We start from the raw sequence: 19,282 nt of genomic DNA, 5'->3' as shown, positions 1-19,282 counted from the left end.
GGGCTGAGTATGCCAATGTTTTTTATTTACTTTATTGGGCATTTAAAAATGGAGAAAATTTCATTTTAAAATTTCGTAACATCAGTTTGGCGCCCCCTGGATGCTGTGCCCGGAGACAGATGTTCCCCATTGTCCCCTCTACTTATGCCACTGTAGAAAAATATTTGTTTGTAATAACAAAGAGTTTGTAAACTCCTGAATTAATAAGAAGTGTGCGTTAATGACCAGAGGTGGGTTCATTTGCGTTTAACTTGTATGTTTTTTATACGTTATGAAGCAAAGTTGTTTAAAGTGTACTGTTTAGCGTTTATATGTTGGGAATGTGCCTTAGTGTTTTTTACAAGCAGGAATATTATTTAATAATAGTTTATGGTATTAAATCAATGTACTTTACTATAAGTTTGTTAATACTGTTTACTGATACTTTATTGATTTGATTTTCATACTGCTGATAAGCTAGTGTCTAATGTGAGTAATACTGACATCTAGTGGACTTTTGGGTAATTTACCAATAAGTTTTAAATATTCTTTTTATTGTAGACCACACACACACACACACACACACATATATATATATATACTGCTCAAAAGAATTAAAGGAACACTTTTTAATCAGAGTATAGCATAAAGTCAATGAAACTTATGGGATATTAATCTGGTCAGTTAAGTAGCAGAGGGGGTTGTTAATCAGTTTCAGCTGCTGTGGTGTTAATGAAATTAACAACAGATGTACTAGAGGGGCAACAATGAGATGACCCTCAAAACAGGAATGGTTTCACAGGTGGAGGCCACTGACATTTTTCCCTCCTCATCTTTTCTGACTGTTTCTTCACTAGTTTTGCATTTGGCTACAGTCAGTGTCACTACTGGTAGCATGAGGCGATACCTGGACCCTACAGAGTTTGCACAGGTAGTCCAACTTCTCCAGGATGGCACATCAATACGTGTCATTGCCAGAAGGTTTGCTGTGTCTCCCTGCACAGTCTCAAGGGCATGGAGGAGATTCTAGGAGACAAGCAGTTACTCTAGGAGAGCTGGAGAGGGCCATAGAAGGTCCATAACCCATCAGCAGGACCAGTATCTGTTCCTTTGGGCAAGGAGGAACAGGATGAGCACTGCCAGAGCCGTACAAAATGACCTCCATCAGGCCACTGGTGTGAATGTCTCTGACCAAACAACCAGAAAGACTTCATGAGGGTGACCCAAGGGCCCCATGTCCTCTAATGGGCCCTGAGCTCACTGCCCAGCAGCATGCAGCTCGATTGGCATTCGCCATAGAATACCAGAGTTGGCAGATGCACCACTGGTGCCCTGTGCAGTTGTTTATATATAAACTGCTCAAAAAAATTAAGGGAACACTTTGAAAACACATCAGATCTCAATGGGAAAAAGAAATCCTCCTGGATATCTATACTGATATAGACTGGGTAATGTGTTAGGAACGAAAGGATGCCACATCGTTTGATGGAAATGAAAATGATCAACCTACAGAGCCCTGAATTCAAAGACGCCCCAAAAATCAGAGTGAAAAAATGATGTGGCAGGCTGGTCCATTTTGCCAAAATTGAATTGCAGCAACTCCAAATTGTACGCAGCACTTTGTATGGCCCCTGTGTTCTTCTAATGAGATGACAGATGGTGTTGTGGGGGATCTCCTCCCAGATCTGGACCAGGGCATCACTGAGCTCCTGGACAGTCTGAGGTGCAACCTGGTGGCATTGGATGGACCAAAACATAATGTCCCAGAGGTGTTCTATTGGATTTAGGTCAGGAAAGTGTGGTGGCCAGTCAATGGTATCAATTCCTTCATCCTCCAGGAACTGCCTGCATACTCTCACCACATGAGGCCAGGAATTGTTGTGCACCAGGAGCCACTGTACCAGCATAGGGTCTGACAATGGGTCCAAGGATTTTATCCTGATACCTAATGGCAGCCAAGGTGCCTTTGTCAAGCCTGTAGCGGTCTGTGTGACCCTCCATGGATATGCCTCCCCAGACAATCATTAACCCACCACCAAACTGCTCATGCGGAATGATGTTACAGGCAGCATAATGTTCTCCATGGCTTCTCCAGACCCTTTCACTTCTGTCACATGCTCAGGGTGAACCTGCTCTCACCTGTAAAAAGCACAGGGCACCAGTGGTGCATCTGCCAATTCTGGTATTCTATGGCGAATGCCAATCGAGCTGCATGCTGCTGGGCAGTGAGCTCAGGGCCCATTAGAGGACATGGGGCCCTTGGGTCACCCTCATGAAGTCTTTCTGGTTGTTTGGTCAGAGACATTCACACCAGTGGCCTGCTGGAGGTCATTTTGTAGGGCTCTTGCAGTGCTCATCCTGTTCCTCCTTGCCCAAAGGAGCAGATACTGGTCCTGCTAATGGGTTATGGACCTTCTATGGCCCTCTCCAGCTCTCCTAGAGTAACTGCTCGTCTCCTAGAATCTCCTCCATGCCCTTGAGACTGTGCAGGGAGAAACAGCAAACCTACTGGCAATGACACGTATTGATGTGCCATCCTGGAGAAGTTGGACTACCTGTGCAAACTCTGTAGGGTCCAGGTATCACCTCGTGCTACCAGTAGTGACACTGACTGTAGCCAAATGCAAAACTAGTGAAGAAACAGTCAGAAAAGATGAGGAGGGAAAAAAAAAAGTGGTCTCCACCTGTTACACTATTCCTGTTTTGGGGGTCATCTCATTGTTGCCCCTCTAGTGCATCTGTTGTTAATTTCATTAACACCACAGCAGCTGAAACTGATTAACAACCCCCTCTGCTACTTAACTGGCCAGATTAATATCCCATAAGTTTCATTGACTTTATGCTATACTCTGATTAAAAAGTGTTCCTTTAATTCTTTTGAGCAGTATATATATATATATATATATATATATATATATATATATATATATATATATATATATATATATATATATATATATATAGATTCAAATACAGGTGTTTATCTTCAAATAAATAAGTCAATTTCATTCTGGGCTGCTGTGTGGAATTCTCCGGATCGACACTCCAGAGTGAACACTTTAAGTCCTTAACACATTAAGGATACAGTTGTCCTTTACTATTGCGTTGTTCCACTTGTTTGGAACACTTGTCTTTAAAACAGATCTAAATGAAAGGTAAGTCTTTCATTCAGTTGTTTGCAGTGAAAGGTAACCATTGTGGGATAAATGGCTGGCTGAGTTCCTAGAAGTGGATGTTTTTTCATGTTTTGGTGTGGAAGTGATTTTAATGTAATTTCCATTTTGTAGAAAACATACTTTGCCAAAGACAAAGACTCCTGCTGTCCTCAGTCATGGATTGCAGTCTTCCTAGTCATTAGCTGTGTTTTCTCTTCGGCCTTTGGACAAAAGGAGCAGGGCCATATAGACTGGGACTTTCTAGCCCTAAAACAGATCTACTGAAAATATGTTGATTAGCTACAATATCTGACATTTTTGGTATATGGGAATGTCATGCTGCGGGTTGGCTTTACGATTCCACTTATCTTTTGGAAGCCTCTTCAACCCGCCACCTTTGATAACGTAACCAAGATGAGCAGGGCAAATGAGGACACGTACATCCATGTGATGAGATGTATATATATATATATATATATATATATTGTATATAATTAGATGATTAGCACTACAGTATCCATGATGCTGACCAAGGTGGCATGACAATGCAAGACTGCATAACTGATTTAACTGATTAGCCAGACTGGGAACAGCAGAACAGTTTGATGTAAGTTTCTTGTAGTTAGTGACCTGTTTAAGGCTTCTCCAGAATGATGCATTGCATTTGCTGACAATTGTTCTTGCAGATGATCAGAGGACTTTCTTTTGGCACATTTGATCTCTTTGTCTACAATATACTTGTGATGATCACAGTTATCTTTCCAACTGTCCATCCATCAATTTTCCTAAGCTTCTTACTCAAATCAGGGAAGCAGGGCAGCTTGTGCTTATCCCAGCAGCCTTGGGTGACAAGGCACGAACAAGTCTTGGACTGGGTTCCAGTCCATTGCAGGGCAAACACAGACATTCTCCCAGTCAGAAGACCAATTAAACCTCTAAAATTAACTGAAACAGCACGCCTTTGCATTGTAAGAGGAAACCGGAGCACCCATGAAGAAACAGAAAGAAAATGAAAACTCTGGTCGGGGAACAAGAACAACTAGGGTTAGAACTTCCAGAAAAACAGCCTAAAAAGGAAAAATGTCTGCTCTGTCCTTGCATATACGGTTCCTCTGTATTATGAGACCAGTCCACCATGCCATTAATGTGAATACACAAGTGTTTGTAGCTTTGTAGCACCCCCTCATACACTTCCTAAATAGTGCTCTGGTCGTTCAGCCTTTTTGATGCAACCAACGTCAATAAACTGTTCCTTGGTTTTGTTGATGTTAAGTTAAAAAATAAAATTCTCTTTGTCTGAAGAAATATAAACTGGCATTACATGTGTAGTCCAAGGTGTCCACGGGGAAGAGATAAGGACACAGGACTGTTCCTCCTGCGACCCCACTGATGCTCTCATCCGCATCAGTGACACTGATCCTCGTTGTCACTAACTGTATTCTGTCAGACAGATAATCCATTTTCCAGGACCTTCTGTAGAGAAATACAGGTTTGGAGATGTAGATCATTGTCTTACACACAGTCAAAATTTCCCATGTGTACAATTGAAACAAATTATACTTTCACATTGTTTTCTTTTTTCCCTTTAACTGTATTTCAGAGGAGCAATACAATATTCAGTATTGCAAAACAACACCTGCTACTTTATTCCAATTCATGCAATAATCCCATGCCGAACTGCAAGAGTGTGGAGCAGTACAGTGATATATACTTCTACGGTACATGGTTCAAATGTTGCTCCAAACACAGTCAGTACAGAGGTGACACAAGTCCTTCATGTCTTATTAATTTTTTGGTCCTAGTTTTCAGGTGGGCCCAGCATGTCAATCTGAGTGTGGCTTACAACTGAGTATCTTCTGGCAAAGTTTCTATTATCACCTTATGCTTGAAGCTCCAGGACACAGCCTCTGTCTTTAGTTTCTCCATAACCGTCAAATTGCACTAAAGGTGGTCAGGAAACTGAAGTTTAGATTATAATTGATCTCCAAGGTAATTGGATTATGTGACTGTCTTCAATCCCATCTTTACACTTTCTTATTTTAAGTTAAGACAGATAGATAGATAGATAGATAGATAGATAGATAGATAGATAGATAGATAGATAGATAGATAGATAGATAGATAGATAGATAGATAGATAGATAGATAGATGGACCTATCTATCTATTTAATGGAAAAGCTGAACATGGAAGCAGGGCCTGAAATGAATTTAGTCATCTAAAATTTGGAGATGTCTTTCATTTTAAAAATGCAATTGTCATTTTCAGTAATCAAAGCTAAATTATGGTTATCTGTAGCTGACGGGATCAGTCTAAAGATAAAATTTTCTATACGCTATTTTATTATCAGAAGTGTAATACAGTTTTATGCCCAGGAATTTTAAAAGGAAGTTATTTTCTTTACAAGTGTCTGAAATAAGCCTGACAAAAATTAGGTAAACTGTTGGTGTGTTAATTTGATCTTCTAAAGACCTCGGATTTTAAGTGGATTAATGGATAAATTACATAAACACTTCTCGACATCAACATTAGATCTCTCTATTTTCAATCCAGTGCGCTTCCAGTTTGAAAGAACGTGCAGTCACCGAGTATTCGAAAGGAAATCATTGTTTGTCTTGTAAAGAGTGACAGCTCGTCCTTTACGCGGTGCCTTTTCTCCTTCTGACCGTTTAGCGGTACCTTCTTTTTAAATGATAGCACCAGATCTGGTAACAACATGTTTCCCTCGACATCTCGTGGTCTCGGGGTTGATCTATCCGATTTTTTCCTCCTAAATTAGGAGGATTTTGTGAAAACAGAAAGCACACTCGTCAGGTCTCTTGTTACGTGTAGCGCGCTGCTTGAGTCTGCACGGTTCTCACCAGTCTAATATGAGCGGCTGAGACGCGTCTCACTGGAGACTTTTACAGAGAAATCCTAGTGTGTTTGTTCGAAATGGCAGAAACCGCACCAGCAGCACCCGCTCCGGCTAAAGCGCCCAAGAAGAAAGCGAGCTCGAAGCCTAAAAAGACCGGCCCTGGCGTCTCTGATTTGATCGTCAAGGCTGTGTCGGCTTCAAAAGAGCGTCACGGTCTCTCGTTGGCTGGACTCAAGAAGGCTCTTGTCGCCGGTGGCTACGATGTGGAGAAAAATAACGCTCGCGTGAAACTGTCCGTTAAAAGCCTTGTGAGTAAAGGCTCTCTCGTGCAGACAAGCGGCACCGGGGCTTCCGGATCCTTTAAAATCAATAAGAAACAGTCGGAACCCAAGGTGAAGTCCACCAAGAAAAAGGCGACACCGAAAAAGAAGCCAGCGGCGAAAAAGCCCGCCGCCGCCAAGAAAGTGAAGAAACCGGCAGCGAAGAAACCCGCGGCAGCCAAGAAAACTAAGAAGCCTGCAGCAGCAAAGAAAGTCACCAAGAGCCCTAAAAAAGCGAAACCGGCAGCAAAGCCCAAAAAGGCTGTTAAGAGCCCGAAGAAGGCAAAAGCGGCAAAGCCTAAGGTGGCCAAAGCGAAGACTGCAAAGAAGGCAGCACCCAAAAAGAAGTGATCCGTTTGCATGGCCCGATAGTTGTACACAAACGGCTCTTTTAAGAGCCCCCACACTTTCGAGAAGAGCAGATCTATTTTTAATGCGTTTTTGATCCATTTTAAAGTTCTGATGGCGTTTTTGCCGTTCTTGTGAAATGTCTGTAGCTTTTTTAGGGTTTGATTATTCTTCACTTGCACTAGCGTCGAGACGGCAGGTTTCAGCGTTTCAAATAGTTGCATACAGTTTACGTAAAACGCCGAGAATGCGCATAAGGCAAGGAGTGTGGATGGTGGGGTTCCTTTAACACTAAAGCAGGCTTTATCACTTGTATGTAGAAATACTCCCATCTTGCGTGTGCACTAAAAGCAGGGCCTCTCTATTACTTGGTAGTTATACATGCAACTTGCTTGTGCAATGCAAGAATGGCAGGTTTACCGTAGGGCACATTAAGAGGACTTTGTCTCTTAGTAAAGAGCTTGTGGTGGCTCTTAAAAGAGCCTTTGTTGTTTGTGGACTTCTGTAAATAGATGTTCATATTTAAGCGCGTTCTCCGCGAATGCGGCGAGCCAGCTGGATGTCCTTCGGCATTATGGTCACCCTCTTGGCGTGGATGGCACACAAGTTGGTGTCTTCGAACAGACCGACCAAGTAAGCCTCACTGGCCTCCTGTAGAGCCATGACGGCGGAGCTCTGGAAACGGAGATCAGTCTTGAAATCCTGAGCGATTTCTCTTACCAATCTCTGGAAAGGCAGCTTGCGGATAAGCAACTCAGTGGACTTCTGGTAGCGACGAATCTCTCTCAGCGCAACCGTGCCAGGCCTGTAACGGTGAGGCTTCTTCACGCCACCGGTAGCAGGAGCGCTCTTGCGAGCTGCTTTAGTGGCGAGCTGTTTTCGGGGAGCTTTACCTCCGGTAGATTTACGGGCTGTCTGCTTCGTTCTTGCCATTTCGACAACTTGAACAAAATTACGCACTCAGTAGAAACAGAAAATGAATACAGAAACACTTGCACGAAGCGCTTTATATTAAGATCCTCTCGCCTTCTGATTGGGTGAAACGTATGCGGGGCGGGTTCTCTTTTAGGCTCTGCCCAGAAGTCTCCTTTCGACAGTCCATTTTAAAAGCTCGGCGCACATTTTGAACGGTGCTTTTGTTTCCGTCTCTTCATCTTTTAACGGCTTCAGCTGTCAGCTCTCCATAGAAAGCCAGCGTATTGAATGCCTTTTACTCGCCTTTATCACTGTGATGTTTTCTTGCCAGCCAACCTTAATTGCAATGTATTCCTATACATTTTGCTACGGATATAACTAAGATGACCATCCGTCCCCGTTTTCAAACAACTGTCCCCACTCAGAAACATGTCCCCCCGTTTTGTCCCCGGTTTCAGCTGGTTCACTTTTTGAATGTACAGTAACTCATCACCAGATTAATTTGAACTCGGCGCGCATGCGCGGTGTTTTGACGGAGGTTATGCTTTTACCGCATCCTGCAACTTTATCGACAAATCACGTGATAAGCTTTCGCTTTGTATGTAGTCTGCGCTCCTCTAGCTCCCAGCACCCCATGTCCCCGGATTGGCCCAAAAAGTTCTGGTCAACTTAATATAACGCATTCAAATAGCGCAGTCGAGAGAGAAAGTGAACACAATTGAGTACAGTTGTTAGATTAGTAATAATTTCTGAATATGAATTTAGGAAAGATCTTTGGAAAGGAATGTGGAAACGATTCAGAAATACGCAAAGTACACAGTGTTCTCCTATAATGCTGGAGCATGGGAAAGGCGCTATATGAATAACATGTATTATTAAGAAAAGGACAATCTGAAGCTTAAATCAATGTTGTATTAAAAAAAAGAAAGTGTTTGAAACTTTTTCTTCTTAATCCTTTCACATTACGAGTACTAGAAACTATTTTCAACATCACTTTCAATAAGGGGAAGAACATCCATCCATTTTTCAAACCCTCTTAATAAGGGCAGGGTGTAGCCATAGGCTAGAGCCTATCCCAGCAGTCCTCAGGCACAAGTCAGGAAAAACACCTGGGGCCTCAGGTACAGAACCTGGTCACACTTGGGAGTGTGCATATAATGGGCTTTATAAAACATGGATTTGGGATTGAAATTGCCTACATAAGTTACAGAAAGTTTCAACCAGCCTTATGTCCTACATGAACTTGATTTTGGCATTTTAGTGACTCCAGGCTGTAGGACGATGAAGTTAATTGAATATCTAATTTCACTGCATTTCAATGACACATCAGTCACATTCTGATGTCTGTCCATCCATCCATCCATCCTAGGGTTGCCAGATTAGAAAATTAGAAATATGGGACACTCTTAAAATCTTTCTCTATATTACACACCCAGGCCAATATTATATTGTCCCTGAAAGGTCAGTATGGGACAGGGGACAAAATGATCAAATATGGGACATGTCCCGTAGATAAGGGACATCTGGCCACCCTAATCCATCTGTCACATTTTCTAAACCTTGTTGGTAAAACCTGAAAGGGACCAGCGATTGTGTGATTTCTTCATAATGTACTTTGTAATATCAGCTCAGTTTCAACAAACAACTCCAAGTGGGCAGCTGTAGGATTTCTAAATTGGTGTATAAAACAGTCATCCTTATGAAAAATGAAACAAATCCCTTTAATAATATTCAACTGACAGATAACATTGTGTTTTTAAGTGTGTTTGTCTGCATATTTAATTGTGGCAAAATAAGGACTTTCTTATTTTTAAGAACTGAGTTGTACCCAAATGCAATGCTTTGTGTACATTTCCTAATTTCAGAGTTAGCAAGTTTTCTATTATTTATTTCCTTCATCAAAGAGACAGATATCACGTTTGTTTTTTAAATATTTATTAAGGAGGATATGTGTGACGTGAAGGAGGTTTGCTCAATCTGCCAAACACGCCGCAGCCATGTGCACTGCCGTTTAGAATCGCTCATTGCAATACTGACGATCTGTTTGCTGACAGGAGCTTCGTTCATGTGTGTAACAGAGGAGAATACCTTACACCAGTGTTACTCAGCCCTGTTGGTGTCGCTACCCATCAAGTTCTGCCTTGGTGAATTGTGCACCACCGTCAGAGCAGGGGGGGTTGATCGAGCACGAATATTGAAGTGATGATCCTCCTCAATCCACTACAACCTAATTCCATTATAAACAACAGCAACTTGTGACCTGTCGGCGGTAGAGAAACATAGCTGTACTGTAGACAACATAATCAAGTTGAAATATCCTATTTCATGCTAAATCTGAAACAGTGAACTAACCTGTATTTGAAATTGTTTAGAGTATTCCTGCATCTGTTTAAAGGACTGACAACGTGCAAGTGAGAATTGTTTTGAGAAAACAGATTATAGCGTTTGTGGATTTATCCATCCATCCATCCTCTAAGCCCACTTATCCAGGGCAGCGAGTTTCAGGAGCCTAACCTAGAAAGAAAATGGACATAAGCAGGAACATCCCCTGGACAGGGTGCCATTCCATCACAGGACAAACACACACATTCATTTGGGCTAATTTAGCAATGTCACTTCACCTAAACCGCATGTCTTTGGTTTGTGGTAACAAGCCCGCACCAACATGGTGATCACCCGGTACACTCTGCCACCCCAGGGATAGAGCAGCTGATTGTTCCTGTTGTGGAGGACACAGTGGTTAGTGTTTGCTGACTTACAGCTACAGGCTTATGGGTGTGCTCGAAACCAAGACAGGAGGGAATTACTTGAATGGAGTTGCATCTTTTTCTCTGAGTGTACTACATATTTTTATTTTATTTCTCCATTCAAAAGTCATGTGTGTTAGGTTCATCGAAAACTCCAAACTGGAAGAACTTACAACCCGTCCAGGGATCACATCTTCTGACCAGCGCTGCCAGGCTACTGTCTGGCACTCAATGACCACAAACTGGATTAAAGGTTGTAAAGTGAATGGAAAGATTAGCAATGAGAAATATTTTTATTATGGAGATAATGTACAATCATCTGAAGTGTCTTTCATCTTCCATCCCTTAAATTGGAGCAGCACATAGGCTACATCATTTGAGAGATAGCCAATTAGAGACAGGAGATAATTAAATTGACCTTTTATTATAATTGACGTTCCTGACCAAGGCTCTTCTTGCCTGGTTACTCAATATGACCAGGCAGCCAACTGGTGGAAGAGTCCTGGTGGTTCCAAACTTTCCCCATCATCCTCTTTAATAAAACCCTTGTGTGCGTCCAGTGTCAATGTGTGTGTCTTCTGGTGAAGTGCGCATGTGCGGGGCCACACAGCAAGTGTTCAGTCTCTTCCTATGCATTCCCTGCGTGTGCAGAGAGAGAGAGACACACACGCACGCACACACACACACACACACACACACACACGTGCGCAGGCAGGCCCACACAAGAGATGGACAGACACACACGCACGCACACACACACACACACACACACACACACGTGCGCAGGCAGGCAGGCCCACGCAAGAGACGGACAGGCACGCCCGCCCGCCCGACAGACAGAGAGACACACTCACACACACACAGGCAATCCCGCTTGGGGGAAAGACACGTACGTACACACACACACACACACACACACACACACACACACACAGGCCCGCGACAGAGACAGACAGACACGCATGCACGCAACCACACACACACACATGCATTGTTGTAATGTTACTTTTCTTGGTTGTTTATTAAATTACAGATTTTTCAAATGTTCATTTTTTTCCCTGTGCTTAAAACTCATTAAAAAAGGTGTTTATAGCGAGCGGGTCGTAAGGCTATAGCGCGAACTGTTGCAGTGTTAGGTTTCTCAGTTGTTCAAGGTTTTCTCAGTGTTATTCAGTGTTTTTACATTTAGTTTACTATTACGCTGTGCATTCTATGGTGTAATTAACTATAGTTGTGCTTAAAATCTTTAATATATATATATATATATATATATATATATATATATATATATATATATATATATATATATATATATATACACACACATACAGTTCATACGGTCTGTAACAGATTAATTGGATTTACATACAATCCTATGGGGGAAATTACTTCGGTTCTACTCTATTACTTTCCAGCAAAATTACAGGCATTTTACGGAAATACAAACCAGTATTACTGATAGTAAATTAAAGGCACACAATACAGTGACACATATTACAGCCACATACAAGGTCCCTTGCCATTTAATATAGACTGTTCATACAAATGTTTATGCACTACTGTTCTAGCGCCCGTTATTGTAACGGGCTTAATGTCTAGTTTCATAATAATAGAGGCCACTGTGCCCCAGAGAATACTCAAAGCTTTAGAAATGGTTTTATCCCCTTGTCCAGGTTTTTGCCTCACCATAATTTCATCACAGTGGTCTACAGAGAGTTCCTTGGACTTCATGGCTTGGTTTTTGTCCTGACATGCAGTGAGAATTGTGGGACCTTCTATACACTGGGACACCACATGTGCCTTTCTAAATGGCATGCAATTGGCAACAGATGGACTCCAATCAAGTTCTAGAAACACCTCAAGGAGAATTAAAGCAAACAGGAGGCATCTGAGCACAATTTGGAGGGCCACAGCAAACATTCTTAATACTTTTAGGAATGACAGATTTCAGTTTTTGATTAATAAATTTGCAAACCTTTCCACAAACATGTTCTCATTTTGTCATTATGGGTTACTGACTGTAATGTCACAAGAACAACAAAAAGACATGAAGGTTTGGGGCTGTCACCCGTATAATATGCCTTGGCTGCAAAAAGGGTTGAAAATAATTGAGAGTTGTTCTCAAGACCGAGTCCAAAACAGAACTGTTGGTATGGAAACAAGATGGTGGCTTTAAAGACCACGGGCCTCATGTATAACACCGTGCGTAGAATTCACACTATAATATGGCGTACAGACAAAAGCGGAAATGTTCGTACGCACAAAAAAATCCAGATGCATAAATCTGTGCGTACGCCAACTTCCACGTTCTTCCGCTACATAAATACCGGTCAGCGTGAAAAGTAACGTATGTACAAGCGCTTGCTGTCCCGCATCAACTCCTCCTAGCATTACGCCTCTTTGAATATGCAAATCAATATAAATAGCCCTTAAGCGTAGCCTTCTGTGAAAAGACACTGGCAAAAGCACAGGGGAAAATAGAAGAATTTCAGCGAATACCATGTGGAGGCAAAAAAAAAACGTACTATTTGTTGGCTTAAACAGTGATATAATCAACAAAAGGAAGTTAATTGAGTGACATAGAGTGTCTGAGAAACTTGAAAGCTCAAGTTCACAAAGTCGCACAGTGCCCGAAATAAAAAAAGAAGCAGTCAGATATCAAAGTTACCATGAAAAGGCAAGTTGTGGCCCAAGGTTATTATAGTTAACGAAAACTAAAATCAAAACTTAAACTATTATTAAAAAATCATTTTTGTAAATTGAAATAAAATTAACAAAACCAAAATGAAAAACTAAAACTAAACGAAACTATTAGTAGTAGCTGGAAAGACTAACTGCAATACTGTAAAATAACAATTTACTAAAATATTTTTAGTTTTTGAATGAATATTCTTGCCGTTAGTCTTTAACCCTTGTAAGTTTTAACTCTAAAACAGAAAGTCATCCACCACGAGCTGCCTGCACATATTCATCCAGTGAACGGCAGCTGGTGACGGAGAGCGGCTGTTCACACAGCATTTGAGGTGACAGAGCGAGCCGAGTTCGGGTGTGTAAAGCGTGAGAAATAGAAAGCGATTTGAGTTACGGCTTTCTTTGTGCTTGTTGTATCTCAAGATGTAATTCAAAACGGCTGAAATCAGAATGTGCTGGTCAACAAAACGTTTACTCACTCGTGATTTTTCTGTCCATATGGTAAAGTTTCAGTTTATTTCTCAGTTGTGTGCCTTTTGTTGACAGCAATTCACCTGCCACTTCGCACAGGAGAAATCGTTTTTACTTTCTCATATACGAAGCATAGAGAAATTATAGTAATCATGAAAAAATTTGATCTCGATATTTTCTTGAATCTTGACGTCATAAACCTCCCAGACTCCAACAATACAGTTTTTTGGAATTGTGTGTGTATGCACGCGCGTGTGTTTGTGTGTATATATATATAAAAACACGATAACTCAAAAGCACAACTAGATAGATGGATGAAATTCGGCATGTGGTTGTAAAGCCACAATTGTAGATCTGTACTAACTTTTGGGCCAAATCCATCACCTGGAAGTGGTACTTTACCTGAACACATACTGAAGAGGTCATCATACAAGATCAGCATATTGTTACTGACCAACCAGTTTTGCTTTAAAAACATCGTTTAATAACAAAGCGATACAAACTAAGGTAGAGAGTCTGACAAGTGATGAAAAACTACTAATGGGTTTTTGTATTTATTCCATATTTATTAATTTATCTTTTTTAGTTCATATTCACAACTCAAAATACCCGATATTGTGAAAGTAATCCATTAGCAGAATTATATTTTAAAATATTTGTCTCCCTTTTTTCAATGTTTTTTTTTTCTCTCTCTCAAAATAGGTAGCTGAAATATATTCTTTTTGTTGTTAACATCAGCCTTATCATACATACCAGGGATTTTTCCTGCCTTGCATCCAAACCTGCAGCGTTAGGCTCCAGGTTTCCTGCAATCCTACTCTGGATAAACAGGTTTAGATAATGTATATGCTGTTCTTAATCTCAGACATTGTCTCTGTTGTTTTGTGCCTGTTCATACTCTTATTCGGCCTTCTGCTGTTATGCACCTAAAATCTGGAATAGCTTGCCAATAGGAATTCGCCAGGCTGATACGGTGGAGAACTTTAAAACACTGCTGAAAACACATTACTTTAACATGGCCTTCTCCTAACTTAATTTTAGTTTAATCCTGATGCTCTGCATATTCAATTAATTATCATAACTATTCATGGTGGCTCCAAAATCTGTACTAACCCCTACTCTCTCTTCTGTTTCTTTTCCCGGTTTTCTGTGGTGGCAACCTGCGCCACCACCACCTAATCAAAGCGCCGTGATATTCCTACATTGATGGATTAAAGGCCAGAAGTCCACGTGACCGTCATCATCAAGTCCTTCCAAGAGAACCCTGAATACAATGAGGACTGATTGAGGTCATTTATGTGAGGTAGAATGCCCAGAGGGGACTGGGCAGTCTCATGGCCTGGAACCCCTGCTGATTTTATTTTTTCTCCAGCCATCTGGAGTTTTGTTGTTTTTTCTGTCCTCTCTGCCCATCGGACCTTACTCTTATTCTATGTTAATTAGTGTTGTCTTATTTTAATTCTTACTTTGTCTTTTTTTCTTCATCATGTAAAGCACTTTGAGCTACATTATTTGTATGAAAATGTGCAACAGTAAAGGTTGTTGTTGTTATTACCTGCTCTTGCCCTGCTCATTATGGGTTTACTGTTCTTATGGTGGGCTTTCAAGACTCACCACCCCTAACCTTGACACTACATGCTTGTTGTTCTTTGTTTCCCTCAATACAACTAAGTGGGGTCTGCACACTGATTCAAGTCTAAGAGGCCTGTTCTTCCTAAGCCCCTGTGATTTTCATGAGAAAATATTTTAAAAACTAAACAAATTGTGCAAAATTGTTCATATTCAGTGTCTAGTTTTGATTATGCTTGTTTTTATCTGACAAAAACAAAACCAGATAGGAAACCAGGCAGAATAGTAAGCTTCCACTAACATTAAACTCGTATCCAAATCTGTTAAGTGTACAGTTCTGTCGGATTGTGACACAAAACTAACTATGTAGGTGCTCCTTGCCATAATTACTAACTAAAACTGAAACTAATAGATATAAAAATAAAATAGAAATGTCTTTGCAAAATAAAAACTAAAAATACACGATGAAGGAAAACTAAAACTAAACTGAATTTCCAAGTAAGGTCAGAAAAAATATACAGGTGCCGGTCATAAAATTAGAATATCATGACAAAGTTGATTTATTTCAGTAATTCCATTCAAAAAGTAAAACGTGTATATTAGATTCATTCATTACACACAGACTGATGTATTTCAAATGTTTATTTCTTTTAATTTTGAGGATTATAAAACAACTAATGAAAGTCCCAAATTCAGTATCTCGGAGAATTAGAATATCACTTAAGACCAATGCAAAAAAAGGATTTTTAGAAATGTTGGCCAACTGAAAGGTATGAACATGAAAAGTATGAGCAGGTACAGCACTCAATATTTAGTTGGCGCTCCTTTGGCCTGGATTACTGCAGCAAAGCGGCGTGGCATGGAGTCGATCAGTCTGTGGCACTGCTCAGGTGTTATGAGAGCCCATGTTGCTCTGATAGTGGCCTTCAGCTCTTCTGAATTGTTGGGTCTGGCGTATTGCATCTTCCTCTTCACAATACCCCATAGATTTTCTATGGGGTTAAGGTCAGGCAAGTTTGCTGGCCAATCAAGAACAGGGATACCATGGTCCTTAAACCAGGTACTGGTAGCTTTGGCACGGTGTGCAGGTGCCAGGTCCTGTTGGAAAATGAAATCTGCATCCCCATAAAGTTCTCCAGCAGCAGGAAGCATGAAGTGCTCTAAAACTTCCTGGTAGACGGCTGCGTTGACCTTGGACCTCAGAAAACACAATGGACCAAAACCAGCAGATGACAGGGCACCCCAAATCATCACTGACTGTCGAAACTTTACACTGGACCTCAAGCAATGTGGATTCTGTGCCTCTCCTCTCTTCCTCCAGACTCTGGGACCTTGATTTTCAAAGGAAATGCAAAATTTACTTTCATCAGAGAACATAACTTTGGACCACTCAGCAGCAGTCCAGTCGAGACGCTTCTGAAGCTGTCTCTTGTTCAAGAGTGGCTTGACACAAGGAATGCGACAGCTGAAGCCCATGTCTTGCATACGTCTGTGTGTGGTGGTTCTTGAAGCTCTGACTCCAGCTGCAGTCCACTCTTTGTGAATCTCCCCCACAGTTCTGTTTCACAATCCTCTCCAGGGTGCGGTGATCTCTATTGCTTGTACACTTTTTTCTACCACATCTTGTCCTTCCCTTCGCCTCTCTATTAATGTGCTTCTACACAGAGCTCTGTGAACATCCAGCCTCTTTAGCAATGACCTCTTGTGTCTTGACCTTCTTGTGCAAGGTGTCAATGGTCGTCTTTTGGACAACTGTCAAGTCAGCAGTCTTCCCTATGATTGTGTAGCCTACAGAACTCGACTGAGAGACCATTTAAAGGCTTCTGCAGGCGTTTTGAGTTAATTAGCTGATTAGAGTGTGGCACCAGGTGTCGTCAATATTGAACCTTTTCACAATATTCAAATTTTCCTGAGATACTGAATTTGGGACTTTCATTAGTTGTCAGTTATAATCATCAAAATTAAAAGAAATAAACATTTGAAATACATCAGTCTGTGTGTAATGAATGAATCTAATATACAAGTTTCACTTTTTGAATGGAATTACTGAAATAAATCAACTTTGTCATGATATTATAATTTTATGACCGGCACCTGTAGAAGTAAAAACTAATATAAATAGGCAAAACTATAATAACCTTGTTTTGGCCCACCGTCTGAGTGTCACATGAAAGCTTATTAGGGTACAGAGAAAAGAAAGAAAGAAAGAAAAAAAAAAAAAAAAAGACAGAAAAAAAGCTTGAAATGCCAACTTTAATCTTGAAATTTCAACTTCAATCACATAGTTTATTTTGTCATTAAAGTAGAACATCATAAACTTCGTCTCAAAATCGTTTAATTACAATGGGATTTGAGAAACTAGTAAATTAAAGTAGCATGTTAAATGCTTTGTTTTGTATTTTATCTTCTATGTTCTTTTTGTGTGTGTGTGTGTGAATCACTACATGCCTCTTCTTAAACGGGCTTTCTCTTCCTCCGACAGGACACAGAATTTATTACATTTGTGATATTACAACTCTCTGAATAATTAAAATACTGAGAAGTATACGTGATATCATTTTCATGATGATAGGAGTTAAAGCATGTTATTAAACATGGGAATATGGTGGCGCAGGGATAGTGATGAACTGGCGCTCCGTCCATAGATTGTTCATGTCTCACGCAAGATGCTTGCTGCATCATGCGCGACCTTCGATGAAATAAACTTATTGCAGCAGTACTGTGTTTCTCAAACGTACTAACCTCCAATTCCTGTCCTTCCTTTTCCTTTTCCCAAGTACCCAATCGCCACACAATCAGCTCTGTAATAGACGTTAAGCCATCTGTAAGCTTAGAACGGCGATTCTTCAAAACTTTTAAGGAACATTGAAATATCTTAACAGTACAAGTTTAATTATTTTATCCATCCAGGGTCACAACAGTCCCAGCAAGAATACAGCGCAAGGCAGGAACAATCCCTCAACGGGGCGGCAGCTCCTTGCTAGCACTGCGCCACGGTATCCTCACGTTTAATTATTAACAATATAATTACTTAAATGTTAATATTTTATCTGTATAATACATAATTTGCTGCAATTCATCTTAAAAATCATAGAGTCATCATATGTAAATACACGCTTTATAAAGTGGCTCAGGTTGTGCAATATTATAACTATCGCAAGTTCACAGTGAGGTGATTGGACTTATAAGTCCAGACAGTTCTACAAGGAGCAATTGATTGAGTGCATTTAAAGTTCTTGGGATGAAACGGTTTGTGAACCGCGAGGTCAATACAGGAAAGGCTCTGAAGCGTTTGCCAAATGGGAGCAGTTTAAAAAGACAGCATGGCTGAGGCAGTGTGTACTTGATGCTGTATACCGATAATTCTCTTTCTGATCAGCTGTTCTACAGCTGTGATTCCACACTTTGATACAGTGATATAAATACTTGAGAGTAACAACGCTAAAGCAGCTATGGTATTTGGAATAGTTTGGCCATTCCGTGGACCATTATATTGTTACAGATTAATTACAATCAGATGCCTTAAACTAATAAACGATATGCGATTAATTTCAGTGCATTTGATAAAGTCAAGTTAGGGATGTGGATCTAAAAAAGAAAGGGAAACCACACAGGAACAAAAACACTGCTATGACGGTGGGTGCTGCCAGTTTGCAAAACTGAGCAGAGAACTTGCGTACACCAAGGATTTAGTGAACGTGAAAATGTGCGTGGCTTTACGCCAATTTTAGTTTTTATACATCACAATCTGAGCGTGGACATGAGCGTACGCAACATTTTTGTGTGTATGCACCGTTTATACATGAGGCCCCTTGTTTTCTCTCTCTCTCTAAAGGGTTTGTTTTCTTTTCTCACCCTAATGATAGGCAGCTCTTTGGACCACATATTGAGAGGTGACAGTGACAGCTTCCAAATGCAAATTCCACAGTTGGAATCAAATCCAGACCGTTTAGCTATGGAATAGCTTGTCAGTAAAATATCCACATACTTTGGAGCCCCTGGAAAATGGGGGTTCATGTATAACAACGGTCATTTCTAAATGGCTCAGAAGATTTTTGGTAAAACCTCTGAATTAACCCTGAAAGTCTACACTTCAAATCACATGATGATTGCTTCATTTCAAATCCATTGTGGATGTATACAGAGCCAAAATTATGAAAACTGTGTTACTGTCCCAGTACTCATGGACCTAACGATGTGCTTTGAGCGATACACTTTGAAACCATCACCA

At 40.7% G+C, this 19,282-nt stretch overlaps 2 protein-coding genes across 2 annotated transcripts; one reads left to right on the top strand and one right to left on the bottom strand.

Moving 5' to 3' along the window:
* The first annotated feature begins 6,047 nt into the window (after positions 1-6,047).
* On the top strand, positions 6,048-6,712 carry LOC120514996 (histone H1-like). The gene has a single exon (XM_039735669.1). The coding sequence runs from the start codon at positions 6,068-6,070 to the stop codon at positions 6,659-6,661; it is 594 nt and encodes a 197-aa protein (XP_039591603.1). The 5' UTR covers positions 6,048-6,067; the 3' UTR covers positions 6,662-6,712.
* Positions 6,713-7,122: 410 nt separating this feature from the next.
* On the bottom strand, positions 7,123-7,653 carry LOC120514998 (histone H3). Its single transcript, XM_039735670.1, has one exon. It carries the CDS (start codon positions 7,589-7,591, stop codon positions 7,181-7,183), a length of 411 nt encoding a protein of 136 aa, XP_039591604.1. The 5' UTR covers positions 7,592-7,653; the 3' UTR covers positions 7,123-7,180.
* Between the last annotated feature and the right edge of the window lie 11,629 nt (positions 7,654-19,282).

This window comes from Polypterus senegalus, chromosome 14, assembly GCF_016835505.1.
Source record: "Polypterus senegalus isolate Bchr_013 chromosome 14, ASM1683550v1, whole genome shotgun sequence".
Classification (NCBI taxonomy): Eukaryota; Metazoa; Chordata; class Cladistia; order Polypteriformes; family Polypteridae; genus Polypterus; species Polypterus senegalus.
The sequence above is the reverse complement of the archived record's forward strand: the minus strand, read 5'-3'. Positions and strand labels throughout refer to the sequence as shown.